A 12,949-nucleotide genomic window follows, 5' to 3' on the forward strand; every position below is an offset into this window, starting at 1 on the left:
AGGGGATCTTCCCCACCCAGGGGTCGAACCCATGTCTCCTGCATTTGGCAGGCGGATTCTTTACCACTGAGCCACGTGGGAAGTCCCACAAAAGACGTCTTTACATCAAAAATTTTTTCACAGATACAAAAAAGGCCCGAAACTTTTTTCCCCCACACCTTCCCTCCCCTCGTATCCCCTCCCTTCCCACCCTCGCACCCCCTCCCCTCCTACCCCCGCCTCCCGCCTTTTGTGCTTCGCTTCAGGAGTTAAGTGACCTCTTCGTCTAAAGTGCCAGCTCTGCAAAATCCAGGAGCTAAACACAGCTCAACTTCCCGGGAGCTACCAGAGCCAGAAAACATCACAAGCCCCCCGCCCCGCCCCCCACAACACGCCCCCCACCACACGCCCGTTTTCTCAATGTATTCCCGAAAAAAAAAAAAAATCCAGATCCGCCTCCGCGCGATGAATGCTGGGATAAGAAGTTCTCCTAAACCATGAAGCTCGATGTCAGACTGGAGCTCAGGTTGGCTCCCCAAAAGAGAACTACAATTCCCGTGGTGCCCTGCGGGCAGAGTGGAAGGGGCGGGACGGGCGAGGGCGCAATGTGCTTGCGCAGATCGAGGGCCGAAGGGAGGCGGGGGTATCGAGGTCCGACTGCTGAGGAGTCTCCATGTGACAGTGAGCGGCGTCCCAGCTCCAGGCGACGCCAGATTCCAGTTCCCGATCCCACGCCCCGTCCGCTGATCCTGTGCCTGCAGACAGCAGCAGGCCGGGGCCTCGTGGTCTTGGCCGGAGGACCTGGCTCAGAGTTAATAGTCTCCGCTAAGCAGGTGCGAGGGACCGCCGAGACCCCGGCATCTCCAGAGAGGCAGGCGGCGCGGAGAGCGAGGCTTCTGTCAGCGCGGCTCTGCGAGTGCGGGAACATGAACGGCTTCACTCCCGAGGACATGAGCCGCGGCGGGGACGCGGCCGCCGCTGTGGCCGCCGTGGCCGCCGCTGCCGCCGCCGCCGCGTCAGCCGGGAACGGGGCTGGGGCTGGCGCCGGGGCCGAGGTGCCGGGTGCAGGGGCGGTCTCGGCGGCGGGGCCGCCGGGAGCGGCAGGGCCGGGCCCCGGGCAGCTGTGCTGTCTGCGCGAGGACGGCGAGCGGTGCGGCCGGGCGGCGGGCAACGCCAGCTTCAGCAAGAGGATCCAGAAGAGCATCTCCCAGAAGAAGGTGAAGATCGAGTTGGATAAGAGCGTAAGTGACGGCGGTACGAATCTGCTCTGCCCGCCCCGCGGGGCGCTCGGGGAGAGGAGCAGACGCGTGTCGGTGGGGGTGCGGGGGCCCCAGACCTGGGTGCCTCGCGAGCCCGTTCCGGGGTCCCTAGTAGGAAGCAAACAACGAAGTGCTGCGACTCGGCCCGCCGTCCGCAGTAGGCACTCTCGCGCCTCCCGGACCCGCTCCCGCGGCCCCACCCGCGCAGGGCCTCCACTCCTCCTCTGAGGGGGGTCAGTGGTGAAACAAAGGGGGCGGCCGCGCCGAGAACCCAGAGTAGCTGTCCTGCAACCCACGGCTCCTTCTGGAACCGAGGCACCTTCTTTGTTTTGCTGCCCGAGCGGGTAGCTTCCCGGTCCAGGAATGCAGTGCAGCCAGGACCGGACGCTGCGGGCGACTAGGACCCTGTCCCGGGTCCCGCGGGTGCGGGGTGGGGGGCCCCCGGCTGCGAGCCGCGCGGCCGTGTCATCATCTAGGGCAGCTGCTCAAGACGTGGGGAGCGGGCAGCCGCTGCGGGTTAGCCCTCGGTTTGGCAGCCATCAGGGTTTCTTTCTTCGTCCTTTCGCAGGTCTGTTCCTCTGACCATCTAGGAGGTTTTTAGAAACGACCGTTTCCACTTTTCCGAGCCCTGGGGAGCGGTAATAAATCACAAGATGTGAGAACCAGCACACGTCCTGCATCTTCTTAACTTGCACTTTAGCTCAAAGTTTAATTTGAAAACCTGTTAGCTCACTCCTCAATTTTTTTTTTTTAAGAAGTAACTGCTGATGTATAAAACCCAGTATTTCAGAGGCTACCGTACAGCTCTCAGAACTATATAATTAACATTTTTGAGAACTTTATTTGGGATACTTTCTGCCTATTCAGTTAGTTCCTCAGTTCTGTTCTTGAGAAACTTTCCAGGTATACTTGAATCATTTCACATTGCTTTGTTTGGAAAAACTTATTATAAGTAAATGCTTTTATTTAATACTCAGGAAAGTTCATAATTCAAATTTAAATTTAGTAAGGATGTGAAATCAATTTGTCAAAAGTGGATGGTTTTGTGTCTGGATTATAATTTGAGTATTAAGTTAGATTAGGAAGCATTCACTATGGTATTAATATTTTTAAATGCTCTTTTAAGTAAAGAAAATACTATCAAATAGCAAAATTGTGGCCAGCATCTTTTTGCCCTTGTCTAAAAAAAAGGCATAGCTGAACTAATCCAGTTCACCATCGCTGCAATTTGATGACAGAATCCAGAGCATAGGAATTTCTCATTCTCTGCTTCTCTCCCTTCCCTTACTGGCACTTCTCCCCACCCCACCCCCCAGGCCTCTTTTAACAATATTGCTAGACATGGTATGTTTTAACTGGGTTCCGGACTTAGGAGTAGCAAGAAACATGCGTTGTCTTAACAATGGCCTGTTACTAATGTTTATATTTTTAATAATTCACCGTAACTATGTATTTTACTAATACATAGACACATTTTCCTATAATCTTAAGTTGTCTGTGAAACTTTTCTGTTTCAGGCAAGACATCTTTACATTTGTGATTATCATAAAAACTTAATTCAGAGCGTGCGAAACAGAAGAAAGAGAAAAGGGAGTGATGATGATGGAGGAGATTCACCTGTCCAAGATATTGATACTCCGGAGGTAGGTGAAAGCTTTGTAAGTTAAATGTAAAACTTCTGAAAGTTTTATTTAAAAAATATGAGCAAATTCTAAAAATACTTGAAGCATTTGAAAACTCTAAAAATGAAAGCAAAATTAAATATAGCCAGTTAACATGCAGTTATGCAGTTTGACTTGTTATGGCTTCAATTGACCACTTTTTTTTTTTACTTTAAAAACAATTTACTTATTTTTTAATTGAAGGATAATTATTTTACAGAATTTTGTTGTTTCCTGTCAAGTGTCAACATGAATCAGCCATAGGTGTACATATGTCCCCTCCCTCTTGAACCTCCCTACTCAATTGACAACTCTTACAGTCCCCAGTCGTTAATAAGCATCCTCAAAAGACTGAAGTGTTGAATGCATTTTTAGTTTTGATTATTTAAAAGCCTTTTAAAATAATGGAATTAAATTTTCACTGTGTTGAAGTTGAAATGTTTTCTAGAGCAAATATTAGTCATTAGCAAATGATATGAACTAATTAATATACGTTAATTTTTTTCTAGGTTGATTTATACCAACTACAGGTGAATACGCTTAGGAGATACAAAAGACACTTCAAACTCCCAACCAGACCGGGGCTTAATAAAGCACAGCTTGTTGAGGTATATATAAGTTTTAAACTATTTAACTTTAATACAAAAAAAAGTCATTAAATACTAATGATGTTAATTTAGTATATATAACAATACATTTTAGTTAGAAAAATAAAAGTTAATAAAATCTAATGTGGAAGAATCTAGTTGCCTAGAAATGTTTGTCTATCACTTAGGAAATTCCTTTATATAATGATTACTCATTAGATTATATGCAGTTTTCTAAGCATCTTCTAATACTGACTTTCAAAAATAGTAAGTAGAAGTTTTTTTTATTCTCTCTCTAGAAACCTGTTTCTTTTAAAATTTTATTTTATTCAGTTAACACTTATTGAGCACCTAATTGAGGCATAATAATAAATTAATAAGCTTTGATGTCTTTGTTAGAATTTTCTTGGTTTTTGTTGGAATAGATTTTACAGATAAACCTGTAAACAGTATTCCTGTAACTTGCTGATTTAACTATTTCAGAATTTGTTCTTGTTGGTGTTAGTTTGTTTATGTGAAGCATCCCTGTTTTTATGACTAAAAAATGCAAGGACTTTTATCCAAGCTTTTACTTATAGGTTCTTGAATATAGGACTTGCAGTCCTTCAGTGAATTTTGAAAAGTTGAGTGCTTGTGTTCTCAGGAAATAATAGAGCCAAGAAATGTGTGTGTCATATTAAGATATCTATAGATTTATATGTTTATACTTCTATCATGTTTAAAATAAAAATGCTTAACATACTTGACATACTATAAATAAATATGTAAATCAGTTTTCTCATATTCTTCAGCTTGAATTTAGAAAACCAACATTTTATAAAATGTCCATATTGAATAACATAGGTGAATAGAAGGTATACTTCTTTGGCAGAATGCTTTTTAACATTAAAGCTTTAGCCAGAATTTCTTCTTTCCTTCTTGCTTAGACAACAACAATCTAATTTTTCTTTAAATTTGATTTAAAAGGTCAAGTCCTTTTCAAGTTTTATAGTACATTAATATAACATAAACATATTTCCTGCCATGATGAAATTATTAATATATTGATATATAAACAGATACATAGTGAAGGTGCTTTTATTTTGGGACAAATGACAACCTAAGAATTGGTTATTTTAAATGTTATATTTAAATGTATATTTTTTTAAATGCAGAAATCAAACCTGATGTTTTTGATAATCTGATCTTCTTTTAAAGATCTGTTTTCTTATTTAGAAATGAGAAATCCAAATAGTATGAGTGTTATAACTTAGTCAGAAATGCAGATATTTATAAACAATTCCAGAGTTGAGTGACCAGCCTCCGTAAGTCTCTTATCTTTTTCTTTAAGAAGTTTTATCTTCTAGAATCTAAATATGCGTTTCAGTGCCCCAGTTTAGTCTAATATACTTCTACTGGTAGTTGCCGTGCATGTGTTACATTAGCAGAATGAAAAGGCAAGAAGGCAGGTAAACATTCTTCAGTGGACATCCTTTCCCTTCTCATTTCTCATCCATAATTTTTATACAGAAAAAATTTCAGGGAATCTTAACAAAGAATATTTCCAATGAATGAATGAATGTTAAGTCATAGCAAACATATTTGTAAGATAATTCTTGGTTTGTTTCTATCGTACCAAAACTTTTCCAACTTAATGGTTGTTCTTTTTCCATAAGAAAAACCATAAACCATTATATAATGCATGTGGACTCTTATATTCTGTTTTATTTCATTGATATTTGAAGTTTACAAGTATTTAATTCTTGATCTACATCTCAGCTATAAAATTTAAAAGAAATAAAGTGAAGTACACATTCTGATTAATATATACTTAATTGAGTGGGCTAAGGGGTCTTTTGAAATTACACTATCTCTTGTTCATAACATCTTATTCTTATATGCTTTTTGTCCTGTTGGTATTTTGTTAAATACAGTTTATTTTTGAAAGGAAATAGCGCTTACCACATTTTTTCTTTTGATGACAGTGTTTTTTTTTACCTAGTTTATAAAATCTATTAATATCTATAATTTAATTTCCTCAATTTTTTTTCTTTATAGATAGTTGGTTGCCACTTTAGGTCTATTCCAGTGAATGAAAAAGACACCTTAACATATTTCATCTACTCAGTGAAGAATGACAAGAACAAGTCAGATCTCAAGGTTGATAGTAGTGTTCACTAGGAGAGATGGAATTAAAACTTGGATGTTCAGATGTTAAGACTGCTTACTGCTTTTTCACGTGTAGAAATGTTCCTTGTGTATTTTTTCTACAGAGGATTTTCTCTGGTTTTATTTTCTTTGTTTTGACTCTAATTAGTTGGAAACTCATGTACAATGAGCTTTCCCAGATTAAAAAATATTTTAAATAAAGGTTATTACTATTATAGTTGCTTCAGTGTATTTATTTTGTGGAACTTGATTTTTATTTTAAACTGACTTTTAGGGACCAGTATTAATTGAAATTTTAATTTGAAGATCACTTTATTACCTTTTTTCCCTTTTTTTAGTTCTGAGAAACTAACAAAAGTAATAGATGTCACCCATTTGCTCTCTCTGGGGCAATCTGATTTGGAATTAAGGATATCCTAAATAGTATTATTTTTTAAGTGTTTTTTAGTACTAACAAGTTCAAAATAGCAGGAAGAACAAATAGTTTGATGCCTACTTCCTTCCAAAGAAGAGTTAATGTGTCAGCAAAGGTAAATGTAGTACTGAAAGTTGAAATCTGAATGTAGAATTAAATAGTTTGTCATTTCTTTAAATTTTGTTTTAGTGAAAAAGTATTTATATGGCACAAATATAGAAAGAACGTCTGCACTGCACTTTAATTTTCAGTCATGTTCTGTACTGTTTACAATGCAAATTAAAACTAATAAGTTGGAGAGATCGAGAATTTATCAAGATCTTTAAATTTTGGTCATACGTAGCTCTGACTTGATTTCTGTTTTATTTAGTTTTATATTTCATTCTCTGTCAGTTTTCTCTTAAATATTTTTACCTCTACTTTTCATGAGATTGTAATATTTAGCCAAAGGCTTACAGTTACAAATCAAATTTATAGCTTGTGACATCAGAACAAAACATGTAGTGCAGATTTTAGGGTGGAAATGGATGAGCCCATTAATGCAGCTCAGGATATCTCAAAGTCAACATTTGGTCCTGATAATTCTTTATTGTGGGAGGCTGTCCTGTGTGTTTTAGTTCTGGTGGTGTCACCGGAGTCCACATTCTAATGCAGTCGAGCTCCAAAGATGATAACTAAAAATATCCCTAGGCATTGTCAAATGGCTCTGGGGGAACAAAATCACCCCTGCTTGGGAACCACTATGTAGATAAGTTTCAAGAACATCTTAGTTCAACAGAAGGTGAGTTTGTGTATTTCTGAGTGTTCTGAGTGTACTGACAGCTAGAAAATGTGAACAGTAACACGATACTGGTGTTTAGGCCATTTAAAGATTTACTTGCAACTTTATTGATGAGCCAGAGGCTGTAATAATTAGTATATAGAAACCTCTTGTTTCTAGTACTCCAGAAATCTCCATGAGAAGTTTTTTCTTAGCTGTATGAAGATGAACCAACCACATAGCTGCAAAATATGGTGGTTTGTTTGAAAAAAGCATTACTTCTATGTTTTATATTTTTGCCTAAATCTATAAAAACTTTCTTTTTCAGTAGAAACTTGACTGTAGGCTTAAATTTTATGAAATAAGCTTGAAATTTTGATCATATATAGCTCTGACTTGATTTCTGTTTTACCTCCTTTTATATTTCATTCTCTGTCAGTTTTCTCTTAAATATTTTTACCTCTTATGAAAAAAGCTTGAAGCTATTTGTTTATGCATATAACCTTTGCCTCTCAATCTAATTTCATACAATTACTTGCATAAAATGTAGTTGTATAAGAAAGTGAAATAATGAGAGTTGAGTGTTGATTTATCCAAGGAAATTAAATCTTGTTAGAGCAATTTAAAACATGAAAAACAGAATTTAAGAGCCTCCCCCTCAAACACGAGACTCAAGAAGCTGCAAAGTAAAACTTTTACATAGAAATTTTAATTCTTACTGTTTTTAAAATTATGAGTTCTATGGAAATCTTTATTGTACTTATCTGTATCTGAACAAGAAAAAGTAAATGGAAAGTCATATCTCTGAAAGGATACAAAATTACATTTAATGTTAGAATCAAAATTTGACTGCTGTTGGGGTAGAATGTGTGGCAGGAGCTCAAGAAGTTGTTTGGTAACTACCCTTCACTGAGTAATTTAGGTAAAGGCTAAAAATTAATGTCTGAAATGTATTTCTTTAAGAAAGTAAGCTCTATTCTTTCTACATAAAGTTTTTTATTTTTAGTTGAAATGTACATGATATACAATTAATCACTTTATACAATTTGGTAGTATTTAGTTTATTCATATCTTCAGGGGTCACAGCCTTGTGGTGAAGGGACTTGTGTAACCCAATGAAGCTATAAGCCATGCCATGTAGGGTCACCCAAGATGGATGAGTCATAGTGGAGAGTTCTGACAAAATGCTGCTCCTTGGAAGGAAAGGTATGTCAAACCTAGACAGCATATTAAAAAGCAAAGACATCACTTTGCTGACAAAAATCAGTATGGTCAAAGCTATGGTTTTTCCAGTAGCCAGGTATGCATGTGAAAGTTGAACTATAAAGAAGGCTGAGTGCTGAAGAATTGGTTCTTTTGAATTGTGGTGTTGGAGAAGACTCTTGAGAGTCTGTTGGACTGCAAGCAGATCAAACCAGTCAGTCCACAAGGAACTCAACCCTGGATATTCATTGGAAGGACTGATGCTGAAGCTGAAGCTCTAATACTTTGGCCACCTGATGCAAAGAATGAGCTCATTGGAAAAGACCGCTATGCTGGGACAGATTGAAGGCCAAAGGAGAAGAGGGCAGCAGAGGATGAGATGGTTCGATAATATCACCAACTCTATGGACATGAATTTGAGCAAACTCCAGGAGATAGTGAAGGACAGGGAAGCCTGGTGTGCTGTAGTCCATGGACTCGCAAAGAGTGGGATGTGATTTAGCAACTGAAAATATCAACAAAATGTATTCACAATGTTGTGCAACTACCAGCTCTAATTTAAAATTTTTTCATCACCCCATAGAAACACCCACAAGTAACTACTCCTAATTCTACCTCTTCCCATCCCCTAATAACCTTTAATCTTTTTGTATCTATGGATTTGCCTGTTATGGTATATCATGTAAAGGGAATCATATAACACATGTCCTTTTGTGTGGATTTTTCTTTTACTTGAGATGTTTTCAAGGTTTATCCAAATTGCAGCATATATTAGTACTTTGCTCCTTTTTATGGCTGAATGACATTTCACCGTGTGTGCGTATGTGTGTGTGACAATTTGTTTTTCCAGTCATCCGTTAATGAACATTTAGACATTTTGATTTCCACCTTTGGCTCTTACGACTAATGCTACTATAAACATTTGTGTACAAATTTCTGTGTGGGCATGTCTTTATTTCTCTTGGGTATATGTCTAGGAGTGGAGTTGCTGAGTCACATGGTAATGCTGTAATATTTTGAGGAACCTCCAAACTTTTCGATAGTGGCTGTATTAACAACTATTTCTCGAAATTGCTAATGCCTGTATTTCCTTTTTTTAAATTAAAGCTGTCCTACTGGGTGTGAAGTGATAGCATTGTGTTTTGATTTTTTTTTTCAATTCCTTTATTCATTTTTAAATTGGGTTGTTTTTGTTGTTCAGCTGTAGGAATTCTTTATTCTAGGTATTAACTCTATATGTGATATATGATTTACAAATATTTTCTCCCATTCTGTAGATTGCCTTTTTACATTTTTGATAATGTTCTTTGAGGCAAAAAAGTTTTGAATTTTTACTTAGTACAATTAATTTATTTTTTTTCTTTCATTTGCTCATACTTTTGGTGTCAAACCGAAGAACCTAGTGCCAAATCCAAGGTTATAAATATTAGCCCCTATTTTTTTCCTAGGAATTTTATAATTTTAGCTCTTAAATGTAGGTTGTTGACCCATTTTGAGTCAATATATGTATATATGGAGTGAGGTAGAGTTCCAGCTTCATTGTTTTGAATGAGATTATCCAGTTTTGCGGCACCGTTGATTGAAGAGACTGTTGTCCATTGAATGGTCTTGGCACCCTTGTTGAAAATCAATTTGCATAGATATTTGGGTTTATTTCTATATTTTCAATTCTATTTTAGGCTGTATTTCTATTAGGCTATATTTTTTTTGACTATTGTAACTGTGTGATAAGTTTTGAAATCAGGAAGTGTGAGTCCTACTTTTTTTTCACTGCATTCAGTCACAAGTCTTGTCCGACTCTTTGGAGCCCCATGACCTGCAGCATGCCAGGCTCCTCTGTCTTTCACTATCTCCTGGAGTCTGCTCAGACTCATGTCCATTGAGTCAGTGATGCCATCCAACCATCTCAGCCTCTGTCACCCCTTTTCTCCTCTTGCTCTCAATCTTTCCCAGCATCAGGGTCTTTTCCAATGAGTTGGCTCTTTGCATCAGGTGGCCAAAGCATTGGAGCTTCAGCTTCACCATCAGTCTTTCCAATGAATATTCAGGGTTCATTTCCTTTTTGGATTAACTGGTTTGATCTCCTTGAAGTCTAACAGATTCTCAAGAGTCTTCTCCAGCACCACAATTCAAAAGGATGAATTCTTTATGGTCCAACTCTCACATGAGTACATGACTGCTGGAAAAACTATAGCTTTGACTATACAGACCTTTGTCGGCAAAGAGATGTGTCTGCTCTTTAATATGCTGTCTAGGTTTGTCATAGCTTTTCTTCCAAGGAGCAAGCGTCTTTTGATTTCATGGCTGCAGTCACCATCTGCAGTGATTTTAGAGCCCAAGAAAATAAAATCTGACACAGTTTGCACTTTTCCCCATCTATTTGCCATGAAGTGATGGGACTGGATGCCATGATCTTAGTTTTTTGAATGTTGAGTTTTAAGCTAGCTTTTCCACTCTCCTCTTTTGCCTTCATCAAGAGGCTCTTTCCTCTTCGCTTTCTGCCATTAGAGTGGTATGATCTGCATATCTGAGGTTGTTGGTATTTTTCCCGGTAGACTTGATTCCAGCTTGTGATTCATCCAGCCCTGTATTTCACAAGATGTTCTCTAAATAGCAGTTAAATAAGTAAGGTGACTATATACAGTGTTGATGTACTCCTTTCCCAGTTTTGAACTAGTTTGTTGTTCCATGTCTTGTTCTATTTCCTCTTGTCCTGCATACAGGTTTCTCAAGAGACAGGTAAGGTGGTTTGGTATTCCTGTCTCTTTAAGAATGTTCCAGTTTGTTGTGATCCATACAATCAAAGGCTTTAGCGTAGTCAATGAAGCAAAAGTAGATGTTTTTCTGGAATTCTCTTGCTTTTTCTATGATCTAACAGATGTTGGCAGTTTGATCTCTGGTTCTGCTGCCTTTTTTAAATCCAACTCGTACTTCTGGAAGTTCTCAGTTCACGTACTGTTGAAACCTAGCTTAAAGTATTTTGAAAATTACTTTGCTAGCTTGTGAAATGAGCACAATTTGTGTGGAAGTTTGAACATTCTTTGGCATTGCCTTTTTTTGGCAATGAAATGAAAACTGACATTTTCCAGTCTTGTGCCCGTTGCTGAGTTTTCCAAATATGCTGGCATATTGAGTACAGCACTTTCATAGCATCCTCTTTTAGGATTTAAAATAGCTAAGCTGGATTCCATTACCTCCACTAGCTTTGTTCATAGTAATGCTTCCTAAGGCCCACTTGACTTCACACTCCAGGATATCTGGCTCTAGGTGAATGACCACACCATTATGGTTATGAAGGTCATTAAGATCTTTTTTGTATAGTTCTTCTGTGTATTCTTGCCACCTCTTCTTAATATCTTCTGCTTCTGTTAGATCCCTGATGTATCTGTCCTTTATTGTACCCATCTTTGCATGAGACATTTCTTTGGTATCTCCAATTTTCTTGAAGAGATATCTAGTCTTTCCCATCCTGTGGTTTTCCTCTATTTCTTTGCATTGTTCACTTAAGAAGGCTTTCTTATCTCTCCTTGCTATTCTCCGGAACTCTGCATTCATTTGGATATATCTCTCCCTTTCTCCTTTGCCTTTCACTTCTCTTCTCAGCTACTTGTAAGGCCTTCTCAGACAATCATTTGGTATTAGTGCATTTCTTTTTCTTGGGGAAGGTTTTGGTCACCGCCTCCTGTACAGTGTTACGAACCTCTGTTCATAGTCCTTCAGGCACTCTGTCTGTCATATCTGATCCTTTGAATCTATTCATCACCTCTGTTGTATAATTATAAGAGATTTGATTTAAGTTATACCTGAATAGTCTAGTGGTTTTCCTTTCCTTCAATTTAAACCTGAATTTTGCCATAAGAAGTTCATGATCTGAGCCACAGTCTGCTCCAGGTCTTGTTTTAGCTGACTGTAAAGAATATAATCAATTTGACTTTGGTATTGAACATTTGTTGATATCCACATGTAGAGTCTTCTCTTGTGTTGTTGGAAGAGGGTGTTTGCTATGACCAGAGCATTTTGGCAAAATGCTGTTCGCCTTTGCCCTCCTTCATTTTGTACTCCAAGGCCAATGTGCCTGTTACTCTAGGTATTTCTTGACTTCCTACTTTTGCATTCCAATCTCTTATAATGAAAAGGACATCTTTTTTTGGTGTTAGTTCTAGAAGGTTTTATAGGCCTTTATAGAACCGTTTGACTTCAGCTTCTTTGGCATTAGTGGTTGGGGCATAGACTTGGATTACTGTGATGTTGAATGATTTGCTCAGAAATGAACTGAGATCATTGTGTCGTTTTTGAGATTTCACCCAAAGTAGTGCATTTCGGACTCTTGTTGACTATGAGAGCTACTCCATTTCTTTCATGCCCACAGTAGTAGACATAATGGTCATCTGAATTGAATTTGTCCATTCCTATTCATTTTTAGTACACCAATTCCTAGTCCAGTTTACCTTGATTCATGGACCTAACATTCTAGGTTCCTATGCAATATTGATCTTTACAACATCAGACTTTACTTTCATCGTCAGGCACATCCACAATTGACTATAGTTTCCACTCTGGCCCAGCCTCTTCATTCTTTCTGGAGCTCTTTCTCTGCTCTTTCTCAGTAGCATATTGGACACCTACTGACCTCAGTGACTCATCTTCTGGTGTTGCATCTTTTTGGCTGTTCATACTGCTCATGGGTTTCTTAAGGCAAGACTATTGAAGTAGTTTGCGATTCCCTTCTCCAGTTTTTTCAATGTGGTTTAGGATACTTGGAGACCCTTGCAGTTACATATGAATTAGAAGACTAGTTTTTCTATTTTTGGCCCCCTCAAAAGACCATAGACTTTTGATGAAGATTGTACTGTCTCTGTAGATCACTTAATAATTGCCAATCTTAAAAATGTTAAGTATTTCAATCCATGAATATGGAATGTCTTTCCATTAATTTT

General features: G+C 38.4%; 1 protein-coding gene across 1 annotated transcript; it reads left to right on the forward strand.

Moving 5' to 3' along the window:
* The first annotated feature begins 636 nt into the window (after positions 1-636).
* SAP30 (Sin3A associated protein 30) lies at positions 637-5,646 on the forward strand. The gene is made up of 4 exons (XM_052645167.1): positions 637-1,220; positions 2,756-2,881; positions 3,409-3,507; positions 5,524-5,646. The coding sequence occupies exons 1-4, from the start codon at positions 906-908 to the stop codon at positions 5,644-5,646; spliced, it is 663 nt and encodes a 220-aa protein (XP_052501127.1). The 5' UTR covers positions 637-905.
* Positions 5,647-12,949: the final 7,303 nt, after the last annotated feature.

This window comes from Budorcas taxicolor, chromosome 8, assembly GCF_023091745.1.
Source record: "Budorcas taxicolor isolate Tak-1 chromosome 8, Takin1.1, whole genome shotgun sequence".
Lineage (NCBI taxonomy): Eukaryota > Metazoa > Chordata > Mammalia > Artiodactyla > Bovidae > Budorcas > Budorcas taxicolor.